The 22,349-nt window shown below is 42.4% G+C and overlaps 1 protein-coding gene across 1 annotated transcript in view; it reads right to left on the reverse strand.

Moving 5' to 3' along the window:
- Positions 1-22,349, reverse strand: part of LOC140237904 (uncharacterized) — an 86,278-nt gene that overhangs the window by 46,665 nt on the left and 17,264 nt on the right. Inside the window, exon 3 of the mRNA XM_072317835.1 lies at positions 2-73. Coding sequence (XP_072173936.1) covers positions 2-73 — 72 coding nt within the window. The remainder of the gene's footprint in view (position 1; positions 74-22,349) is intronic.

The following is a 22,349-nucleotide window of genomic DNA, read 5'->3' on the forward strand; positions in this document are numbered from 1 at the left end:
CAACTGTTGGAGTCTTGTCAGCCCACTGAAAACGGTGGAATTTAGGCGCCTCAGTTTGTTGTAGCTCAAATCCCTGCAACGACACAAAGAAAAGATAAGAAATGATCATTAATGGACAAATGATTTGCATTTAAAAACATTCACTGATCCTCACACAATCATTCTTTGCAAACCTGGTCGATAATAAGGGGAAAAAATATCACAAGCACTAGAGGATTGAGATAAGAAAACTTGGAAGCATGATAAAGGAGGTTGAGTAATCGGACATCAACACAGCCATCTAAACTTATCAGCAGTCAAAAATAAAAACAGTCAATATGCCTGTGTACAAAGTCTACAGTGCTACCATCCTACTTATTCAATCGCTATGGTACACAAACAGACGCTTAGATTCTTAATAATGATAAATTATAGACAGGATTCAATTAAACTGAGGTGGATATGACAGGAAATGAACTGGCAAAATGACCCAGTAATTTCAAAGTAAGTGTGCAATTTCAATTGCGTCATCAATAGCACTGCCAAAGCGAGCATACAATAAATTAATATCTCACTGATTCTCAGGCAATCTTTCGCAGTTTACATTATCAGACAATTTGAGGCTATTTTGCTGAACTGTTAGTCACTTGATCCCAAGATCTTGACTAAAATTTCAAGAGTGAAGGGTAATTCACTTTTTATACTCAAATGACAAAGACATGATCCTACCTCATCTTTGTACCCATTTCTTCTGATCTCAATTTTGTTTGGTTACTTTCAATAGGAAATATGAGCAGCTTCCTGAGAGTACAATGTACATTCTCCTTTGAATGAACACGAACCGTTCAAGAAAGATAACAAATGACCTGAATGCTGACTGTAGAATTACCAATATATATGATTGATTTGCTCCACTGCTCCCTTCCTTTCATCGATCTAGGTTTATAACTGTCCTATAAAAATGCACAGATTGACATGAATGTTGATTGTGTGTAATGACTGGACTGAAGCCATGACTCAACATGTGTGATCTGTTCTCACTCAAAAAAAAAAAAAAAAAAAAGGGGGGGGGGAGGGGCAAAGAAATACTTAAGAAACAGAAGAACAGGATTCAAATGGTCACTTGCATATTAAAGGGAAGGTAAACCCAAAGAGCAATATGGATTGAGTGAAAGCAGCAACATTAGTAGAACACATCAGTGAAAGTTTGAGAAAAATCGGACAATCGATGCAAAAGTTATGAATTTTTAAAGTTTTGGTGTTGGAACCGCTGGATGAGGAGACTACTAGAGGATATGACGTATGAGTGGACAACAATTCAAAGAAAATATAGAGGATATTCAACAAAAATTCACTTTTCTAGAATTATGAAAGAGCAGTGGACCAACCGTTTTCAGAAAGCAGGGGGAATAATTGCTACCCTTAACATATGTCAATATCAAGTTGATGGAATTTGTAATTTTCATGAAAAATGGATTTTTGTAGTATTTTCTTTATATTTTCTTGATATTGTAGTCCACTCATACGTCATAACCTCTAGTAGTCTCCTCATCCAGCGGTTCCAACACCAAAACGTTAAAAATTCATAACTTTTGCATCGATTGTCCGATTTTCTTCAAACTTTCACTGATGTGTTCTACTAATGTTGCTGCTTTCACTCAATCCACATTGTTCTTGGGGTTTATCTTCCCTTTAAAGGGATAGTACAGTATTGGTGGAGATGAGAATTGGGCTTTTAACTTTTTGCGAGACACCAAGATAACACTTGTGGAATAGTAGAGAGCATACCATTTTATGAGGAATTCAAAGTTTATTTGATGAAAATTGGGTTTGGAATGACTGAAACATCCAAAAACAAAATAAAACAAAGCGATCGTAATAAAGTGTGGGTCCCACACTTTATCAGAATCACTCTGTTTTGGATATCTCATCCATTTCAAAACCAATTTTCATCAGATAAACGTTGAATTCCTCATGGAATTACATGCTCTTTCATATTTCATAAGAGATTTCTCATTATCTCACCAAAAAATGTTAGAAACCTGAAATTAGGTCTCAACCAGAACTATACAATCCCTTGAAGTTCTCAGAATCTAAACAATAGTATTATAGACTACAGTAAAATGTGCACACAAAGAAACACACACATAATTTCTTTACAACCAGAGTTCCGTTGGTTAGCGTTTTCTCTGTGTAGTTTTAGGACCCCCCCCCCCAAACAGGTGAGAAGACTTCTTAATTGTAATCATTGCCGCCATATCAGCACGTCCTTCTCATCCGTACACGATTATTTAAATGGTGATAATTGAGAATTGAACTGGGCTATACAATCAGCCATATTGAGATAAGATCACGACCTCGTGCACCTATCTATCCACAGTTTTATCTCCCCCCCCCCCCTTCACCCCCAATATGTAAGTAATGAAGTATTATCAAAAGATTGTCTTCCCTGGTCACATGACTTGGCAAGCAAACACAAAGCGACTGTTCAAACAGCCGTTAATCTGATTGTGTTTTTCAAAAACAGACCTTTGTTTCGTCTTACGGGGAGGTGACACCCAACACACGATTTTCACACTTTTTTATCGCCCGCGCACACACCGCCTCCATGGCTAGGGAACATCAAACAGAGCAAGGCTGGGGTCACACACATGTATTATATACATATCTGATTCATTCTAGATGTGAGTAAACACGGGAAGGCTCTCGTTCGGCACACCTGACTAAATAAACCCACAGCACCAGGAAACTGCTCTAGTGCTCTTTTCATTCACTGGCTTTGCCCATTCAAGATGGTGCATTGCCACAAAATAAAACAACAACATTGCCACAATTCATCAAATCACAAGTTTGAACCATTTTTTTTCCCTTTGATAAGTAACGTATTAATCACTTATAGGAACAGGAACACTTTGACTCTATTTGACAATCAGAAATGATCAATTAAAGTGGTTACATTTAGCACGCAGGACGAGTAAGTCTACACTTCAAGCGAATATCTATAAGGAAATGAATAAAGCAAATTCACCTTGTTTTCTTCCCCTGAGTTAAACATCATCATTGAATTTAAGCCAATCCCACAAGATGAATCTTTTACAGCTCTGAGATCGTGCTGCAAATGTGCTCGCAGGTTTGAACCTAAGGTCCTAGACAAATAATCAGGGAAACTGCTAAAGTTTGGACAATTTGCTCTATTGCTTTGCCTGTGTCCCCTTTTAGATCACATTTTACCCCTTATTTTTTTGTTCTTTTTTTGGAGGGGAAATGAGAGGGGGTGGAAGGTTGTTTTTTTTTTTCTTTTTTTTTCTCCCCCACTTTTCTTTTGGTCTGAATCTATGTCTACCACATAATGTAGTGATTATGAAAGGGAAGGGATTTGTACGTTGGCATGGCTGGCATGTCAGGTCTGGCTAGCAAGATTCGTCCTAGCCAATCACAAGGCAGTAATACCTTGCTTCTTTGATTTCTCTTCCCTGTCTTTTCTCTCTTGATCTTTCCCTCTTTCTCTCCCAGCCTTAACCCTGTAACTTCACTCACAGGTCTTCAGTGTGGGAATCCAGTCGGCGTCGTCGGCACCTTGCCATTATTTTTCTTCTCCCCCCTAGTTCAGGGTCGAGCGGAATCCCTCCTAATCTCCGCCAACTTAATCTGCGCTTTGCACTTCTAAACCAGCGCCACAGCCCCTTGCTGGCATACCCGTCATCACCCCCGTTTCTGAAAACATGCCCCGCTAATCCCCCGCGCCTGTGCCACGTTGGAAATCCTATCCCCGGCTGAACCTGGTTATCGCACACCCTACCGTACCCCGAATTTCTGACCCTGCCCCTTTGCCTATATTCCTGTACCCACGCATTCCACCTTTAAAAAAGAAGAAAAAAAAAAGCCTTCCATAACACTGTACTCGCCCATTGTCTTTGGACACATAAGAAGCAGGTCCCCTCATGCAGGAGCCCAACTCACAACTGATTTCCATAAATTTCATCTGTAGCTCCCGTCGCAGCCAGCACCCATTGCAGCCCGACTGCCAATGCTTTGTTACATATAAAATCTTTTATATGAAATCTGCCTCACTTCTGCAACTTCTCTGATAAATGCACCACCAAAAATATCTCATGTAATCGGTCGCAACACTGACCACTGGTGGTACATTATGATGTCCAGTGCCATCATTTTAGCTGGCCACACATTTCTTCGCAAAAAGAACAAAAAATCTTGATAATGCTAACCAAATAAGGCCTACTGCTGCGATGAGATATGATGGGCAATGTTGAAAACGAGACATATTCTCTCTTTCCATCTTTCAGCCATAACTAGTCAGAAGAGATATGGAAGGGTAGGGCAAGGGGGCACATAAGTGCACCCCTCAAAGAAAAGGGGGGGGGGGTTGAGGGGGCAACAAAATGAGCTGCATGTAAGCAGAGGTGTCGGGCAAAGAGTCTTGGGTACGAATCGGAAACAGAACCGAGTGCAATTCCGCAGGGATCACATTTCGCATGCACCTCCCGGCCAGCTTTAGTCCACTTTCACCCGCTGACTGACACAGAGTAATACCTCTACCTCTCTACTTAGCGATTTACCTTTCTTCTCCCCTCTTGTCTCTTCGCATCCTTCTTCCCATCTCTCTTTCTCTTTTCCTTTTACTCCTATCTCCCCCTCTCTCTTCTCCTCCTCCTCGTCCTCCTCTCGTGCCAAGTGCAGAGGCAGATTAATAAGAGGCAACGGGACAGGTGCGAAATACACCCCGGGAAACGGCGAGAAGAAGAAAAATAAAATGCTCCCCCATCACGGCGTGAACTTTAATCAGCATTAGCCCACTAACTAGATTGGTGCATATCGAATGCCTGCGTATAGGCCTAGTCTGCCGTGGCTCAATACGGGCATAATTTGGCTAGCAAGCTGCATACCCAGATTTCAAACAGCCCGAGGAAGAAAACAGATATTATGGATTTTTCTCTTTCTGCATCTCCCTTCTTCCTCTCTTTTTTATCCCCCTCTCTCTGTCTTTCTCCGTGCTACCTCCCTCCCCCCCCCCCCTTCATGGATGGTACCTAAAGAAATGTGCTGGCTAGATAATGCAGCTGTCATTTGTATGACGCACCTCTTGACCCCCGGGATAGGTGCGTCAAAGTACCAATGTGCGTCATACCTTTTAGGTACCATGACGTACCCTCCGTCACAAAAAGTGACCCACCTCTATGAGACATTGACGCATTAACCAGTCAAAATGGTGACGCACCTCTTCGTGAAAATGACTGACCCTTGACGCACATGTTATTCGCAGTACGTGCCAGACTGGAATGCTGCAGAGCTCTGTGTGCGCTCACGCAATTCGCTGCCTGCGAACTGTGTACACCGAACGGAACTTCGCCCGCGTGAATCCCTCTCGCCTACGGACCCTGGATGTTTACTTCGATCGCCGTGGTACTGTATCCCCATGTTGTGGGCGGCTGGGGAGCGTTAGTATAGTAGCTTAGCTGCACACTGTAGCCAGCTGCCACTACACTCCAGTACCCTGTTTCGATTCGAATCGGGGTAGAAGCGTTCCGTTGTGCAATGTCTGCTTCTTTTTCTCTTCTTCTTCATCCGCTTGTCCCTTGCCTCCCAAGTATGAAATGATTTTTAGAGTGTTGTGTGTGTTTTTTGTAACGTTATTGCATCATTTTTCTGCAAGAAGAGGTGAGTTTCTGTTCGTGTATTGATGTGCACTGCAGTATGTGCAGGTGAAAAGCGTTCGAACTGTCTTTCCCCGAGTATCGTGGAAGCTCGATGTATTTCTCGGCCTATCAAAGGAGATCTCATACAACAGAATACTTATAACAAACTATTTTCCGGTCAAAATGAATTGATTTCCTTTGTTTTGTATCGTTTATTGACTTGATCCTAAGGATCTTGTCGCAATACCGAGTTTCCAATGTGTATTTATTTTCACCTTATTTTCGCGTAGCTTTCGGTGCTGTAAACTGTTGCTAGGGCCTAAGCCTACTATGTACTAAACTTACCGTTCTCCACTGTCGTTTCTCACACATCGTTTGGTACGATTTCTTCTATTTTATATCACTTTATCCGTTCCCTTTATACTTTGAAGTATTTGACGTAATTCTTTCAAGTGTCTCGCACTGCTATTTTCGTAACGGCGATTTCTCTGCTTTGCTGCAATACTTTTTCGAATCGAAGCGACGAAGTTTGATACCAGCCGCTGTAGTGTGCCGTGTGTTGTCTTTTCTAAATATTTGTGTTGTTGGGAGGTGTTGATACTTTGTATTTGTTATTTATTTTTCTTAATGTTGATAGGAAAAGGCTAAAATGGTCTGAGTGATGTCTGATGGTGATGATGATAACTATGCTGGTGTAAAAAGACGGCTTACTGTGAATGCTGAGCGTACGTGCCGTTCGTTCCATTTTACTTTCCCTCTTATTCTTCTTTCCCCCTTACTCTTCTTTTCCTTTCCAAGAATGATAAAAAAAAGAATTTACATACACCTCACAACAAAATAGAACCACGTGCTACCAACCTTCGTAAAGTTAAATCTAAATGTTCAATATCAGCAAAGAATAAGGGGAAAGCACGAATGACAATAAATTAGAGCGAAGAGATTGTTTTACACGCAGTCTCTTCGGCTCGAAGAAACTTGACACCCCACCCCTCTCCCCTTGTGGAAATTTCCACAAAAGCATGTGCCACACCCAGGTGCGTGCCAGACGGAAGAATGCGCGCACTGGAATAAACAGCGTGTAAATATCATGGAAATATCGATCGAAGAACCAGCTCATTAGTTGAATTAAAGGAATCATTCGTGATATCGTGATTCTATAGCCTTTCTTTTGGCGCATAGTAGGAAACATCAAACAGTCGAATATAATGTACTTGATCGAATATCTTATGTTCCCTGAACAATAAAAAAAAAGATCGATTAATCAGTCAATTAAAAATGCAACTGAGCCAGAAATACTTAAAAGGTCTCGTATGCCCAGAGAAATTCACTACGAGTAGGTTCAATGAGATGCAGTCATCACCTGGTTAGACAACAAAATCATGACAATTAATTTCAGTTCACGCTCATGATAACTGCTTATTACTTATCAAAGTTTTGGCTATCAACATTCGTTCGTAGGTGTTTTTTGTTTGTTTTGTATGTTTTTCCTCGCGTGAAAGACGTAATGATTTCTTCGTATCGAACGTAGACTGCATGTTTACCGTTTATCCAAACAGTAGGCGCCTAGGCGTACTTTCTGAATATATTCAGAAATTTCTATCAACATTTTAAATATATTACAAGACTCCCAAATACCAGTTCAAAAAAAATTAAGAAATCGAATTTTTTAGATATGAACAACAACAACAACAAAAAAAAAAAAAAATGCGTAGGAAAAAACCACTTCAACCTCGAATGACTTCGAATTTCTCTACACCGTTCCCTAGTTCATGGACATCCCATAGAAACGCGTGTTTTGATATACACGTTGCTATGGCAAACTATCTAGTTTCGCGAAACTACGGCCTGGCCACAGTAATTTTTTCCGTAACCTCCCGCCTCCCCTTCCCCGATTCGAAAACAGCTTGATTGAAGCCCCTGCCTATTTAAACACGAACCTTATTAAACCCAAGTTAGGTACATGGTTTATATGGCTAGTGTTTAAATAGAATTTACTATTTTAAGTTAATGCAGGTTTTAATAGACTCTCAGTAATGTTAGTTCCATAATCGTTTGTATGTGTTTTGGGGCCTGGCCTCTGCCATGCCTCGCCTTCTGTATACGTATGTACGCGTGTACTGTATGTATACATGTACCACATGGTCGACATCACGCACGTGGTTTTGCTGCAGGTTCCACGGTCGACGGTCGATGCTACACTACAGTGAATGCGATTGAAGGATAGCGAGCTTCGCGATGCCGCGGGCTGTATGTGATGATTTTAATCACAAATCGTGTTTGGTAGTGTGGTTTTGGAGCAAATTTGTACTCAAACTTTCTGAAAAGACCTTTAGTCTGACATCAGATAGAAAAAGAAGACATACGAGAATGAAGTGAGTATCAATATGTTATAATAAAACTGATTGAAAATTGTGTCATTTTCGCGTTTCCAGGAGCCGGTGAATTCGGCCGACTCGCGATCGCGAGTTTGTTTTATTCTGTTACGGAGGGATACCATGCCCCATGCAAGAAGCCTCGCAAAATTACATGACGGTCCCATTAACGAACCTTTTGACACACTCTGGTTAAATGACCGACTATGACGCACATAATGGGTCAGTATTGTGACGGACATTTTGCTCCCGTGACGGCACCACGCGTCATCAAATTGGTGGTACTTGACGCGACCATGACGCACATTTCCCGGGGGTCAAGAGGTGCGTCATACAAATGACAGCTGCATAATAGGATGCTAGCTCTCTCTGCGTCTCTCGCTGAATGTAAAAACTCAGCGAGCATAAATGCCAAATACACTCTTATACGCTGCGCCAGGCAACAGCTCCAATTCAGGCAAAAACAAGAAGAGCACACGGCGACGAGACACAAATCGTTGCTACCTCTCCTCTGCGCCGCTGCACTACGGAGGTGGCTGGATCACGGCAGTGTGTGATGCCTATGTCTATGCATGAAATGAATCCCGTTCTAAGGAATCGGCATCCATAATACCTAATGAATTCAGGAGTACAGCAGATCCGAAGGCAAAAGGTGAAGGTCGCGTGTTAGAGTCATGTATTTGTATCACAGTGAACAGTCAGAGTGGCTTATTAGTGAAGGAGATGAGCAATAATTAAGGTAGCAATTCTGTCATGCCAGTTTAATACTCAGATGGATGGGCGAGTTCTAGTTTGAAAAGCCGTCTAATTTTTGTGAGCTGCGTGAGAGCTATATTCAAAGCTCTACCCCCCCCCCCCCCACACACACACACACATACACATATACACACCCTGTCAGACATGAAATTTAAATGCAGGATTTGACAGATGCTGGCTGAAAATAATGATGCCCCATTGAGTAGATTACAGTTCTTGTCATTCAACACTGTTTGAACCAATGTGCCATGAAACAAGACTGTACTTGTACATGTAAGCATTGTTGACATTTTGGCTGTCTGTACAACTACTATACCAAAATCTTTTCGTTGCTTTTTTTTAAAACACTATAACTAGAACTCAGATTGTGCTTCTTTCTCATCACAATCTATATTCCCTACAAACACAAACTCATATAAATGCTACTTGATTAAATGTATTCACATGGCAGTTACAATTTCTTTTCGTCCAGAATGAAAAATAATCCCAAGAAAGCATTGAGATGTTGCTGTTCACATTAAAAGAAGATGTTGCGGTCATTTGACAGCAACAGCACTCTTTTTGAAAAAAAATAAAATTCAGAAATGAAATATCATTATTGCTATTTCTTTTTGTACTACAGAGGAAGATTGTGAAATATTATTGTTATTGTTTTCTACTATGGTACAGAGGAAGGTTGAACCTTGAAATCAATTTTTGCAAGAAATCATTGGTCTTGTCTGTGTACAGAACAGAGGGCCATTTGTAATTAGAAATGTGAATTTTACTGCTCTTAGTCCGATTAGCTTTGAAATTGCGTCGCGTGATGGGCTCGATTGTCATTTCAGATTATAAAGCACCTTTGATCTGCTCATGGCCCTCAACATTTTGCCTGCATTATTATAGGCCGATATGATACATAGGCCTATATATAATGCAAGTCACTGGCAAAATATTTTACTGAAGTCTGAAATGGTTGTGGCATGACTGGACCAAAGATCATGAATGGGGAGAAAGGGTGATTCCTCCTAATTAATCACACCTCTTCCTCTCTCTCTTGAACACTGGGGCTTGGCAAAGGGCAAAGGAGTAGCACCAGTAGGGGGAGAAAAGGGGGGGGGGGGGTGCTCGACTGTGAACGTCATCCACGCCTGAGTACCCGGATCCTGACACACAGCTGCAGCTCCCTGTCCACAGTGGCCTAGGCTATTGTCCTTTCCTAATCTACTGCACAATTGATTTCCCAACCATCCTGAGTTTTCTTCTGCGTCCAATTTCCCCCTCTCTCCCCCACCCCCTCTTTTGAAATGCTTCATTACTCTCAGCACCAACTCATTCCTCACTCAGCTCTCCTTGTACTACCACTAGTTCTATTCCTTCCTCAGTTCACCCTCTTCTGTCCTTCCATTATCTCCTCCCCCCCCCCCCCATTTTTTCTTCTTCTTGGGCATTCCATCAGAGTAGAGTGCTTGTTAACAATGAGGGCAGACCCCCTTTTCACAACACCCATTGTGGACGGCACTAAAGGGCTCCTTTCATGGCCAACAGCCCAACAAAGGTGGGCTCAGCTGAGGGGTGCGAAAGACGATCAAACGACACAAAGGGCTCCCCCCTGAGGGAGAATGCGCAATAAACTGGCTTCACACAATGGGGCTTTACACTCCTCCTCCAAAGAGGAACGAACACAGGAAGAGATGGAACATTGGTAGGTAAGGGGGGGGGGGGGGGTAATGAAGTGGGGTTAAGTCTGTGTGAATTGATTTCAGTGGAAAGCACATTATGAAGTACATGTACAAGGTATTGTCTGGGGCAGCATAGAATAGGGGACTGGAGAGGAAAGGATGAAAAAAGCAACACCAAGAATATATTGGGGGGGGGGGGGGGGGGCACTGTTTTGGTTGGATCTGTGAATCAGATGTTATGTCATTAATAGTGTATTTTAATCATCTACTCTACACTTGCATCTACATAACTATCTCACTGATCCAACAGTATAGCAAATAGGTTGAGGCCTATAGCTATAGATCCAGGTAGGTACAGTGTCTACATGCCTCTTGTATAGGTCCTACATACTAATATAATCTTCACATCAATATTTCATGGTGTTCGAACCTAAAAACTACACACTTGAATCACATTGTATGCAGTGGTACTGATGGCATTACAAAATAATATGGTGTGTGTGTGTTTTTTTTTTTTTTGAGCCATCTATAATAACATGCCATTTCCAGCAAGAAGTACATCAGTGTTGAGATGAATGTGACTACTCTCTGTCTCGATCTTTCATGACATTGCGATACAGGCATACTCCCTAAATTATTTAACAGGTTTTTCCAAGCCTAGTCTTCACACAGATCTCCAGTTCTGGTGGTTTATGCATAGACCTAAGTGTATTTTATATATCAATTATCATGACACTGTCTTTTATAATTTAATACTGCTGTTTGGTTTGCTTTTTGTTTTGTTTTGTTTTGTTTTTTTCCTTGCACAACCGACAACAAAGCAAAACTTAAGTCTGGTTGCAATGAATGACTCAAGGCTGCATGCAAGTGCAGCTCTGGTCTGTCACATACTTTCATTCTTCTTGTTATCATTATCATCACATCGTTCTGTTCATCTCCCAGAAACTTCTCCTTTCTGTTGTTTTTTTTTTCCTCCAGCCTACTCAGTATCTCAAGAGATGTGTGCATCATTTCTCCCCCAAGGCACATTTCACATGGCTGTTGTGCACCAGCATCGAGAGAGGATGTGAAGCAAAGATGCACCGGCCCAAAAAACAGAGCGCGGTGACTGCACCGACGCGGCGGGGAAGGAGCTGTGCCGTAGAGCCACCCGCTGGACGGCGTGGGTCCCTCATAATCACTTTCCTGGCATTCGGCAAATTGAATTTGACGACAGTTGTGCGCGGGCGCTCTCCCCTCTCTCTCCCCGACACTTGCCAAAATCATATTAAGCGAGGATGGATTACGGCACCGTGTTTGTGCAACCCCCGCCATGATGTGTGTGGGCCGACCCCTTAACACACAGCACCTCGGCGGGACAGGGGGATGGGCAGAGACATACGGACCGGTGCTACCACAAACAGGGAGGAAAGAAATTGGATGGATTAGACATTGTTTTTGTGAAGCTGCCCCCCTCCAAACCTGAAAGCTAAGAAGGGGGAAGGTGGCGGAGAGGAATATGATTATAATTGGTGGATGCGAAGTTGGTGCCTGGCGCGACATGAAAACACAAAAGGTGTCTATGATGACAGCTTTTGGAAGGGTTTAGCACAGGTGCAGATGATCCTGGAGGGTCCTCGACTCTACAGAACCCAAGCTTGGGAAGATGCAGCGCTGGAGCAGAGGGCTAGCTGGCAAGTGATGAGGAATTGCTGCCAAAAATAGTGGGCGCCCTGGTACGCAAAATGCATGCACGGGAATGAGTACAGTCCCCAGCACATTATGCAGCACATAGTCGACATTGACAGGGTCCGACATGCATTCCGCAGCTCTGGCACTGGCACAAAGAACTCCCCATAGCTGGAAAGCCTCCTCCGTGGCTAATAGCCATCCAATGTCAGGGATATATCAATGAGTGATGGATAGCACTAGAGACAACTCCCATGACAGGCTGTCCAAAGTGACAAGTCTGATGCGAGTAATGACCACACATATCACCCAACATCTATCAACTCAGTCAAACATTCATAGAGTAATGTATCAATATCCAACTTAATAAATGACAGATCTCACTTGCCTAGAAAACGACATCCTTTCTTAATATTACAAATTGCCTTGATTTCAAACCATTTTATCATAAACATGGATGAACTCCTTCCCTCCCTCCCCCATATTTAAAAAACAAACGCATATATATAATACACATTACTGTACAAAAAATACATACAATACCACTATGTAACTTACAGCAGCATAACAGCAGTGAGCCCTGCCCTGCCATACAAAGAAGCATGAGATGATTGATAGAAAAATCGATGATTCTAGGTAGAAAACAATATATCTCACACATAATTGCAAACAGTCCAATCAGTGAAACACTTTATTATGACTGAAAGACTGTTAAATTCTCTCAAATTGCATTTCATTTTTTTTCTTTTTAAAAGCCAGATTCTTTACATAACTTGATGCGGTTATCCTTTGAATTCATACTGTAGATCATGAGGATGGTACCACATGTGCAGTTCTTGCTTTTTTTTTCGCTCACATTAAGTCAACTGCATCAGCACAAAGTTTTGTTGTGGCATCAGATGCAACTACCAATTTCAAACCCCTGCCTCTTGGCATGAGATACTTGAGCTCAGGAAGACTATTTCTTTTTCTTTTGTCCTTCATGTGCTTCTCTCACCTTGCTGAATGAGATAAACATTTCCGTTCTTCCCCTGGAAAATTGAAAATGAAACTTATGCCATGCCCCTGGCTGGACACTTCTGGAAAGTTTGCCAAAGTCTGAGGAGAATGTAAAAATGCAATTGGTGTACTTTCCCCAAAGGTGAACAAAGAGTGCTGACAAATTCCGACAGGAAAATTTGCCAAAATCCTGTTACAAATGTGAGAAGAATGAAGTGACCTTGCATTGTGAATGTAGCAAAAGCCCCTGGATCATCCATCGTATTCAGGAAATCTGGCGAGATGAAGCAAAGTTGTGATTTGGCAACTGAGCACAAAAGTCTAAATGAGCTCGCCGTGATTATGATAAATGCTGGACGACTGCCATCGCAGAAGCGACACTTCAACGGAATTCCCCTGGGACTTATTGTGTTTCCATTTGAGTTACGTCCTACATTGTACTTTTGTGCTAATCAGAAATGTGCGACTTGTTTTGATGTGCAAACAAGTAGACATCTGTGCACTGTGAATGTGCATCTCACATGTAACACAGACATAGAACAAGTGTACATTCCCTTACTGTCCTTGGCAACTAACTATTAAGCTGCAATTCTAACGACACCATGCATAGCCTTGAGTATTTAAACGTGGCATACTGGCCCCATTTTATCTGAAGAAGTCACCCTTGGAATTGCAGTTTTTCACTGTTTGATCAGTTCAAAGCAACCTTACATACATGAACTGCTCACAAACTGCAATATCCATGAATGCAACGGATCCATGTAATCATGGGAGAACATTACCAGCTACTCTACTGCTTTATTGCTGCCACTACAGGATGTCCTAGAAATGTTTTTCTTTCACTTTCAAGTGATTACATGCAGTTCACTGGAGGTTAATCACTGTTACAGTGCAGTTGAATCAAAATGCACTATGCCCTCACACGTGCAACGCATGAAAAATGGTGTTTCAGGAATACAGCCTCCTCATAGCAATCCAAACTCTCTTTGATGTTGGTTCACGGCTACTGTCATTGCCAATCATCTGATAACCAATCAAGGATGACAATGATATGATTGATAGGTTGCCTAGCAACTGATCTCATCGCTCAAGGGGACTGAGTGTGGCCTCTCACGAGTGATGCCCAACTCAACACTCACCAGGCAAAAACTGATGCAGACAACATTTGACACTGAGGAATAACAAGGGCTCTGGTTACCTAGCAACCAACATCAGACACACCTGCAAAGAAGACTAATGGAAAACCAACTTGAAAACATTAAAATCACAGGAGAGAGAAACTATGCCAGACACAGAAGGAATGAGGACCAACAAAATGGCATCACACTTCACAGGTTACCTAGCGACCTAAAAACCCTGCCACAGTTCAAATGAGAACAAACACAGTGATTTCGCACCAAGCACATTTGATAACCAGCTGATTCAGACAAGTCTGGAACAAAGACTACAGCTCATTCTCATGCATGAACTTAATAAATGTGAAGAATGTCATTAATAAGACAAGAACTGACAACAATCTCTCCTCTGCCCCCATTCATAGATAAAAATTAACCCTAACTTCGTCCCACTTTGTTGGAGATGAATCCACTGCTTGTGTGCACCTACAAATGTTGTACCTGTCTTGTGTATCGGTATAGGATTACAACGATGGGAGAACCCTCCACTCTCTCATACTCCTATCCTCTCAGAATAACTATGATGGAATTCTAAGGGTTAAAAATCATCATCAAATTTCAACTTCTTAATTTACATTGCAAATAACAAACCATTGCCAAAAACCTTTGGCAGAAATCACAATTGTTTTGGACTGAAAAACAAAGCACAGTGACAAGCATCAATTGCATACCCGTACAATATGTGTGTGTTTTTAAATTGAGGTGCAGATATCAACATCTCATTTTCACCCATTTCTATATTATAAATGTGTTGGCTGAAAAACGATCAGTCCACTCATCTCAAGAATTAGACGACCTACCAGGAGAGAGGTTGCCTGCTTACGGAGACCCCAGGTGTGAACTATGCCGCCTCGCTGCCGCATACCAACCCTGTAACACAACACCCCTCCCTACTGCGCACGCACAACGGTACCCACCAAATTTTCACCTCCGCACCAGCCCCCAACTACAGATCAAAACTCAATTTCAGACGCACATGATGTGCTGCTGCTTCACTTATTAGCTGGCATACATAGCCCAGATTGTACCAATCTATTTCTTTTTCCTTTCTCTTTGTTTTGCCCTGGAATGGTATAGAGGCATGGACTTATCAACAACACCCTCTGGCCATACAGAGAAGAGCGTGGGGAAAAAGATAATGAAGCTAAATGAAAACGTAAAAATGGGAATAAACCCAGCGTGCCAGAAAATTTGGGAATAAACTGAGGCACGAGAAACAATTTTTGCACATTAGGCAGCCTGCTCGCCCGTATCAATACCGGCCATGATGTTTGCCACTGCGACTCGCACCAACGTACGCGTTCCCGTACGCGGTCGCAAGCGGCCGACCGGGCACAGGAGTAATTCGGAGCATTATGCATCAATCATTAGACGTGCCACTCCTGATAAGGGAAGGGATCAGAGAAGAAGGAAGTGTCCAGATGATGTGCTCCGTCACCATCAGCCACTGGTTCTCATTTTGGCCGAGAGGAAGTTTTTTTTTTTCCGGCACGGACAGAGGAAGGCTGAGAAAGCCCCAAGCACATAAGAAGCAGCAAAGCATCATTTGCTTGGAGCAGGAAAAGGTACTTGGAATTTGAGACCCAGTTTGATGGCTGGCAATAAATTTTATATTGCAGAAGATTATAGTCCGAAGATCATGGCTCAACAAATGGCTTATTTATAACTGGCTAAGGACAAATTTTCTGCACTGTGCGGATCGCATCTGTGAGCACAAATTTACAATCTATGCAAGGACTCTGCATCACTAAATTTATGTGATAACTTTCCTGAGCTGAGCAGGGGGGGGGGGGGGGGGGGGGGGCGGCAAAATTTGGCAAATGCCTAGATACACAGGTTGGTTTTACTTTTGAATGTTTGTTCTTTTTTTTAATTTGTGCAGTTCTACTTTCAATCAGCCACACATTTATATGGTGGGAAAAAAAGGCTGAGAATGATTTGCTCACTGTATTTGACAAAAATGAAAACAAGGACTGATAAAAACATCAGCCGGGCACATTCTTAGGTAACTAAGGACATTCATACTCGCGAATCTCGAACCAATTCTTTCTGGAGCACTGGGATTCTTTCTCTCCTCTAACTTCCAACAATGATGCCTCAAGCGCACGTTTTCCTTTGGTGTGCCGAGTTAAGCTTGTCCCACATTTGATCCCCGAGGTGAATCTGAGCGAAATCTCCCGTAAATCGATTTTGCTGCTGGTTCCAGAATGTAATTTAACCCCCCAACCCAATAAAGGTACCTAGAAATATTTGGGTCGTATATGGAGGATAGCAACTATTTATATTCCATGCATGCTAAAAGACCCCCAATGGACCCCATCACCCTTAAGAATTAAAAGGTAGGTATGATGTAACCATCACTAGCTCACATGCCGATCCCTATTGTGTTTATGACACATAAGCCCTCGATCCTCCCCCAGCCCTACTCTGCCTGCACGTAGAAGTGTCGACTCTCCTCCCAACACATTTCTTAATTGGCACTAATCACAGCACATCAGTTTTACGGGGATTATCCCTTTACTCCGCCCATCTTTAATCTAATTAGAGTTGTTTTCCCTGCCCCTGATCCCCTTCGACTGGCAGCATGCCATGTGCACATTCAAACTACTTGACTGACTGACGAGCAGACGAAACTTGGGGGGGGGGGGGCAACACTGTGCCTTGTGCTATGTCTGGGCAAGTTAAAAAGAAAACAAAACAAAAACAGCTTCACATTGAATTGAGGCGCTGGAAAGAGCACTGACCTTTTCTCGCAATGTTCAACATGACAATCTGACTCAACCTTCTCTTCCCCATGTCTGTTTTCCGATGCAGACTTTGATAACTGTAGTAGTTTTTAGCAAGACACGGCAATGTCTTTCAGACATTTACGGCTATGCATAGTGGTTTTATCTGGAGAGGTGACCTGAAAATAAGGCTTTTTGCAGAAGAAAAGTGAACATGTAATGGTGGAGGGGGAGGGGCAGGGGAGATCACATTTGTTACCATGTCTAACACTGACACAGAGAGCTATGAGAAAACACGTGAAAAGGTGCATGTCACTTCTTAGGCTGCGTTCATGCGAAACTAGAATTGCGTTTCTAAACATGTTTAGTCGCTAAACGTGTTTAGTTGCGCTGCGTTCATGCGATTTTTCCATTTAAACACGTTTCAAAACGCCGATCTGAAACGCGGAAAAAAGGGCGTTTTGAATCATGATTCTGCCAGAATCACGATCGCAGAAACCGCATGAACGCAACCGTGATTTCAATCATGATTCTATGACGTCATTGTGCGCTGTGCGCATGCGTGTCTCATGGGGTATCCCACAGCTTCTAGTTCAGTTCGCGCTCTTGTGTACATCTTATTATGAATAGTGTGTTTTGGTACTATACTTGCACTTGTTTGTTTGCATCAACGTCATACACCGATTCTATGCTAGTATCTAACGTAAACTGTTTTAATATAATAATACATGTACTTACTCTCCGATTGAGTTGATAAAAGTAATGGCTGCAGTGCTTTGTCTACCAAGGGAAACAATTGGAGAGACGAAGAATTAGGATTATTCCTCGATCTGTTCCTCGATCTGTGGGCAGAGCCTGAATGCCACAGCTTATCGGAAAGTATTCACTGAAATAAAAACGTAAAGGCCTGTACAGTTGGAATAAGGAGGTCTGGCTCGAGTTGCAGAGACAAGGTCAAACTGCGCAGTGCGCTGCGCAATGGCAAAGGATGAGCTGAGCCAGAATCAGCGTTGCGAAAGCCCGCATGAATGCTCTTCCGCTGAGACCGTGATTTGAAACGCCGTTTTTGAATATGATTCAGGTTTGTGATTCTGGCTACGAAATCCGCATGAACGCGGCCTTAGAATATGCTGCCCACTTTCTTTTTTCCCTGACTGACACATACATCAAGAGGGCTAACTGACAATGGGGGGGGGGGGGAAGGGGCTGGAGGGTTACTAGCATAAAATGACCCTTTGAACTGACCAAATAAATGATAAAAGAGTACAAGTACATATAAATGTTGAATGTGTTGATGAGTTCGATTAGCAGCTTGACTATCTTTCCCCAAAGAGATGAATAAACAAATGAATTTCAACTAATAATTGACATGTCTTTTTCCCTACTCTTCATCTCCTTCCAGGTTCCCCCCCCCCCTTGTTTCCTCCTCTTCTTCTAAAATGTTGTTTATTTGGGCAACAAAATTGTTTACTTGCAATGCTTGTGAGTGGGTAAACAGCGTTCTTAAATTACTTTGCTTTTAGATCCTCATGCTGTTTTAAAATCCTTATATACAACAACTTCCTAAAAATAAAAACTTTGAGAGCTGTTTGGTGGATCAATCTCAATGGTGGTGATTAATTAGATTAGATTAGATTTTAATACTCCAATGTAGTCTAATATTCCAACACACACACACACACACACACACACATACACAAACACAGCTCTCGTCAAGAAATTTTCTCTTCAGTTGGTTTGAATAATGCAAGCAGGAATGCTGCACTGGAAAATTGTGATTAGCAATAAACATTGCGAGCTCTTCTTGGGGCCTGTTTACAAAAATAGCTTTTTAAACCTGTTATCTCTCTGGTGTAGCATCTTCTTCATTTTGTCAGCTTTCTATGGGGGGGGGGGTCGAACAGAGGGGGTGAGAAGGGGTGTTGTTTGTGAAGAGAAAAAGGAGAAAAAGGCCTATTCATGCCTCATATTTGACATCTGGCACTGATCAAAGCCTTGCTTTAATTACGACTGCTCTCTCCTTCAATGGGCGGATTGACAGGGCTCACTCATTTGCCATTCATTAAAGGCAACTACCCCTCTGTCCGTCTTGTGTACACAGCCCTGCTTTGCTTTGCCTCCACTCTGGCCAGCTCCTGCATGAAAGGGGGAGGCCGGCCAGAGATGAAGATAAGATGATGAGCAAGGAGAGAGCACGGCAGGACAAAAATAAAAGGCTGTACTTCAAACACCTCTTCCTCGCTTGCCAATAGAAGTAGCGATGTTTGCACACTTCCAAATGTTACTTTCCGACCAAGTGCTATAGGATGCTTCATGCTTGCGAACAATGCTCTTTCTCTCATCTTTCGCTCTTGCCATAAATAGTCCTGCATCCTCTCTCTGCCACGGTGTTTTCTCTTCAAATTTTTATCCAATCGTTCTTGAGTGAGCTCCCCCCGTCTGCCCCCTCTTCCCACTCCCGGATCCATCTCCTTTATGCTGAGTAATTCAGACAAGCGGGAAGAGACAGGCTTGCCCACACGACAAACTCACAAGTTCTTCTGTGTGAGTTTCGCATCGAAAGTTGCACCTCGGCGAAGGGGGGCGGCCAGAGCAGCAAGCGAGGAACGGAACGATGAACCATGACAGTACACAGAGAAGCGTGATCTTCGCCCGATTCCCGAGTTGTACTCACTCCCGCACTGTTTGCCTCCAACCCAGTGGCAGCAAACACTGCATGGATGAAATTTCAGATGTGATCCCTACCCCATCCCCCCATCCCTCCTCCAATGCCTTCTTGATTTTTCCTTTTCTGCTACTACAGGAGTTATTTAGTATGAACATGGCATTTCGTTCTAACCTGTCCTTTCATTATATACTGTAGCGCTACTTTAATACTTGTCACTACAACTGAAAATGTGGTAAGAAGTAACAAAATTGGTTGTATATCAATATGTAAAGGTATTACAGTCATTTAAGACATAAATGTCCACCATATCTGCCACATGATATCTATTTTTTATTACTTAAGTTTAAATGCATGTTAATACTATCAACAAGAGTTTAAACATTACCCCAACAATGTGATAGGCAGAGAAAAAAAAATGACAGAAACCAAAATTTGCCGCACCTCAAAAGAGACCATCCACAGCAAGATATCCCCATTTTTCCTGAACTGTTTGGGGTAATCCTACATGAACATGGCTAAATCTGCTTCACTGCCAGGCTGGAAATCTGCGCATGGGACCCAATGCATCCCACACCAATGTCTCTAGCTCAAAAGATCAGTAGAGTTCAACTAGGTGCAGAGATACCTGATATTATAGCTAATATCCGGCAGAGCAACCTCTTTCCTTCGGTCTCAATGGAACAAATTCCTATGTTTTTTTTTTTTTTTCCAGGTTGTTTTTCTTTTGCTAGTGATATGTCAAGGCATCTGGTATGATAAGCAAAAATATGTAAATCCCAGAGTCCCTCTTCAAAATAACTTTCCTCCCTACTTCCAATACTACAGTTTACGTTTTACTACAACAGATAATCATCCTTGCAAAAGGTCTTCACAACAGACCCCGTCTCCTTCACAATTTTCATAGCAGGATACTGGCTGTCGAATGCCAGCGTGTTGCTAAAACAATCAGCTTCATCACATCAGCAATGATAGCACACTTGTTGTGACTCCATCTCACTGACTTCGTCGTCAAGTGCTTATCGCAGAGAACATTGAAAAAAAAAAAAGAAATTATACCCCCATTCACATGCCACACACACAATCACATATAGAATTCTCTTTCTGACACTGGACCATAAAACTGCCAATAAAACTGGGAGAGAGGAAGAGGAAACATTAGTTATCATAAAAGAGGGATGATAAAAACTCACACACCAGAGCAGAATTTTGTGGAAGGTCATGATGTTGATGTTAGGGGAGTTATTGGAGTGTGAAATTTGTGTACACTTATTCCACAATGCCCCAGTCTCACGGTCCTAAACAGATTGCATTGTGTCCATCAATGGAACAAAAACTGCAAAAATTCCTCCCTCTTCACAGCCACAAAAGTTAGCTCTGCCGTCAATGGTCCAACAATAGCCGCAGCTTCGGAACTGACAAAAAATTATCTCTGAGGCGCAGCTGGTGGTATAAACAGCAGGAAATGATGGCCAAGAAAAATGACATTGTTTTCTGCTCCTTTCCCCGCTCATTGGGAAAGTCACGGAGGCGTGGAGGAATATTAATCTCCACTTTTTGTGTCCCTCGATATGAAATTTACGGACAATAACTCCCATTTCGCTGCCGTGATTTATTTCCGGTTGTTGACGTATCCCTGTTGTGGTTTGACCACCCAAGCGAAACTCTCTTGTTTTATCCATCACAAATTCCACTTGGCTCCCTCTATGGTTGTATGATGGGCTACACTACTTGTAAACAAACAATGCACAGGTGGAAAAGACTCTCTTTTGTTTACATGTGAATGTGAAATGACTTCTTTACCCTCCTTCCGCTATGAGCACTGCCCATTACATTTGTGTTTTCACACAAATATAATCATATCGTGTTAGGTATTTATTCTATTTGGTAATTGCAGGACACTGTGGCAAGATTGCTGTCCAAAGTGAACATAAGACAAGACAGAAGACCATGTTTTGGCACACATCAACTTTTCCTGTCCAAATCCCACAAAATTTTCTAAAATGCACTGATCAGAGGAAAGATCCTACCTTCATCGATATTTATTTTTCAGGTTGATGTCAACCTAGTAACATCAGAAAATGGATAAAGGGCAGGTATGTTATGCTCCAAGCTTACGCTTTCTGCAAACCCCAATAAAATGTTTCAATTCCTTATACGAACAAATACACCACAAACACCAAGGCCCTTCCCCCATGTCAAAAATATTTCGTCAAATTTTACTGGCAAAATGGAGTATACTGCTAATTCTACACTTCAAGTCCGAGAAGAGCCATCAAATGCAGTTTTCTGATTCTTTGTCACCGTTTTGTTTTTCAGAGCAAGCGAAGAGAAGTACTGCACGATACGAGTACATGCAGCATGATACGAGAAGGGCAAGCATAAAGGATACGTAAAAACAGGAGAGGGAGAGAGGATGAGGGGGGAGAGGGAGATATTATATCTTAAGTAGTACTGAAGCCTGCATTAAATGGCCACGAACACACTGCGAACGTGACCCAGCCTGGCACAGCCAGCATACAGGCATGGAGCTGCCGGGAGGCAAGGCTGCACTCAGCGGGGTGTAAGCCTATTTAGCACTTCTCAGCTGTGAAAAATGCAGGGAGGAGAGGTGAGTTGCTCCAATTTTTGGCCAGCACCCATACATGCCGCCTTTGTTGGGAAGTGTTGGGGCTGCGCATTGATTACGTCGAT

The sequence above is a fragment of the Diadema setosum genome, chromosome 2, assembly GCF_964275005.1.
Source record: "Diadema setosum chromosome 2, eeDiaSeto1, whole genome shotgun sequence".
NCBI classification, from domain to species: Eukaryota; Metazoa; Echinodermata; class Echinoidea; order Diadematoida; family Diadematidae; genus Diadema; species Diadema setosum.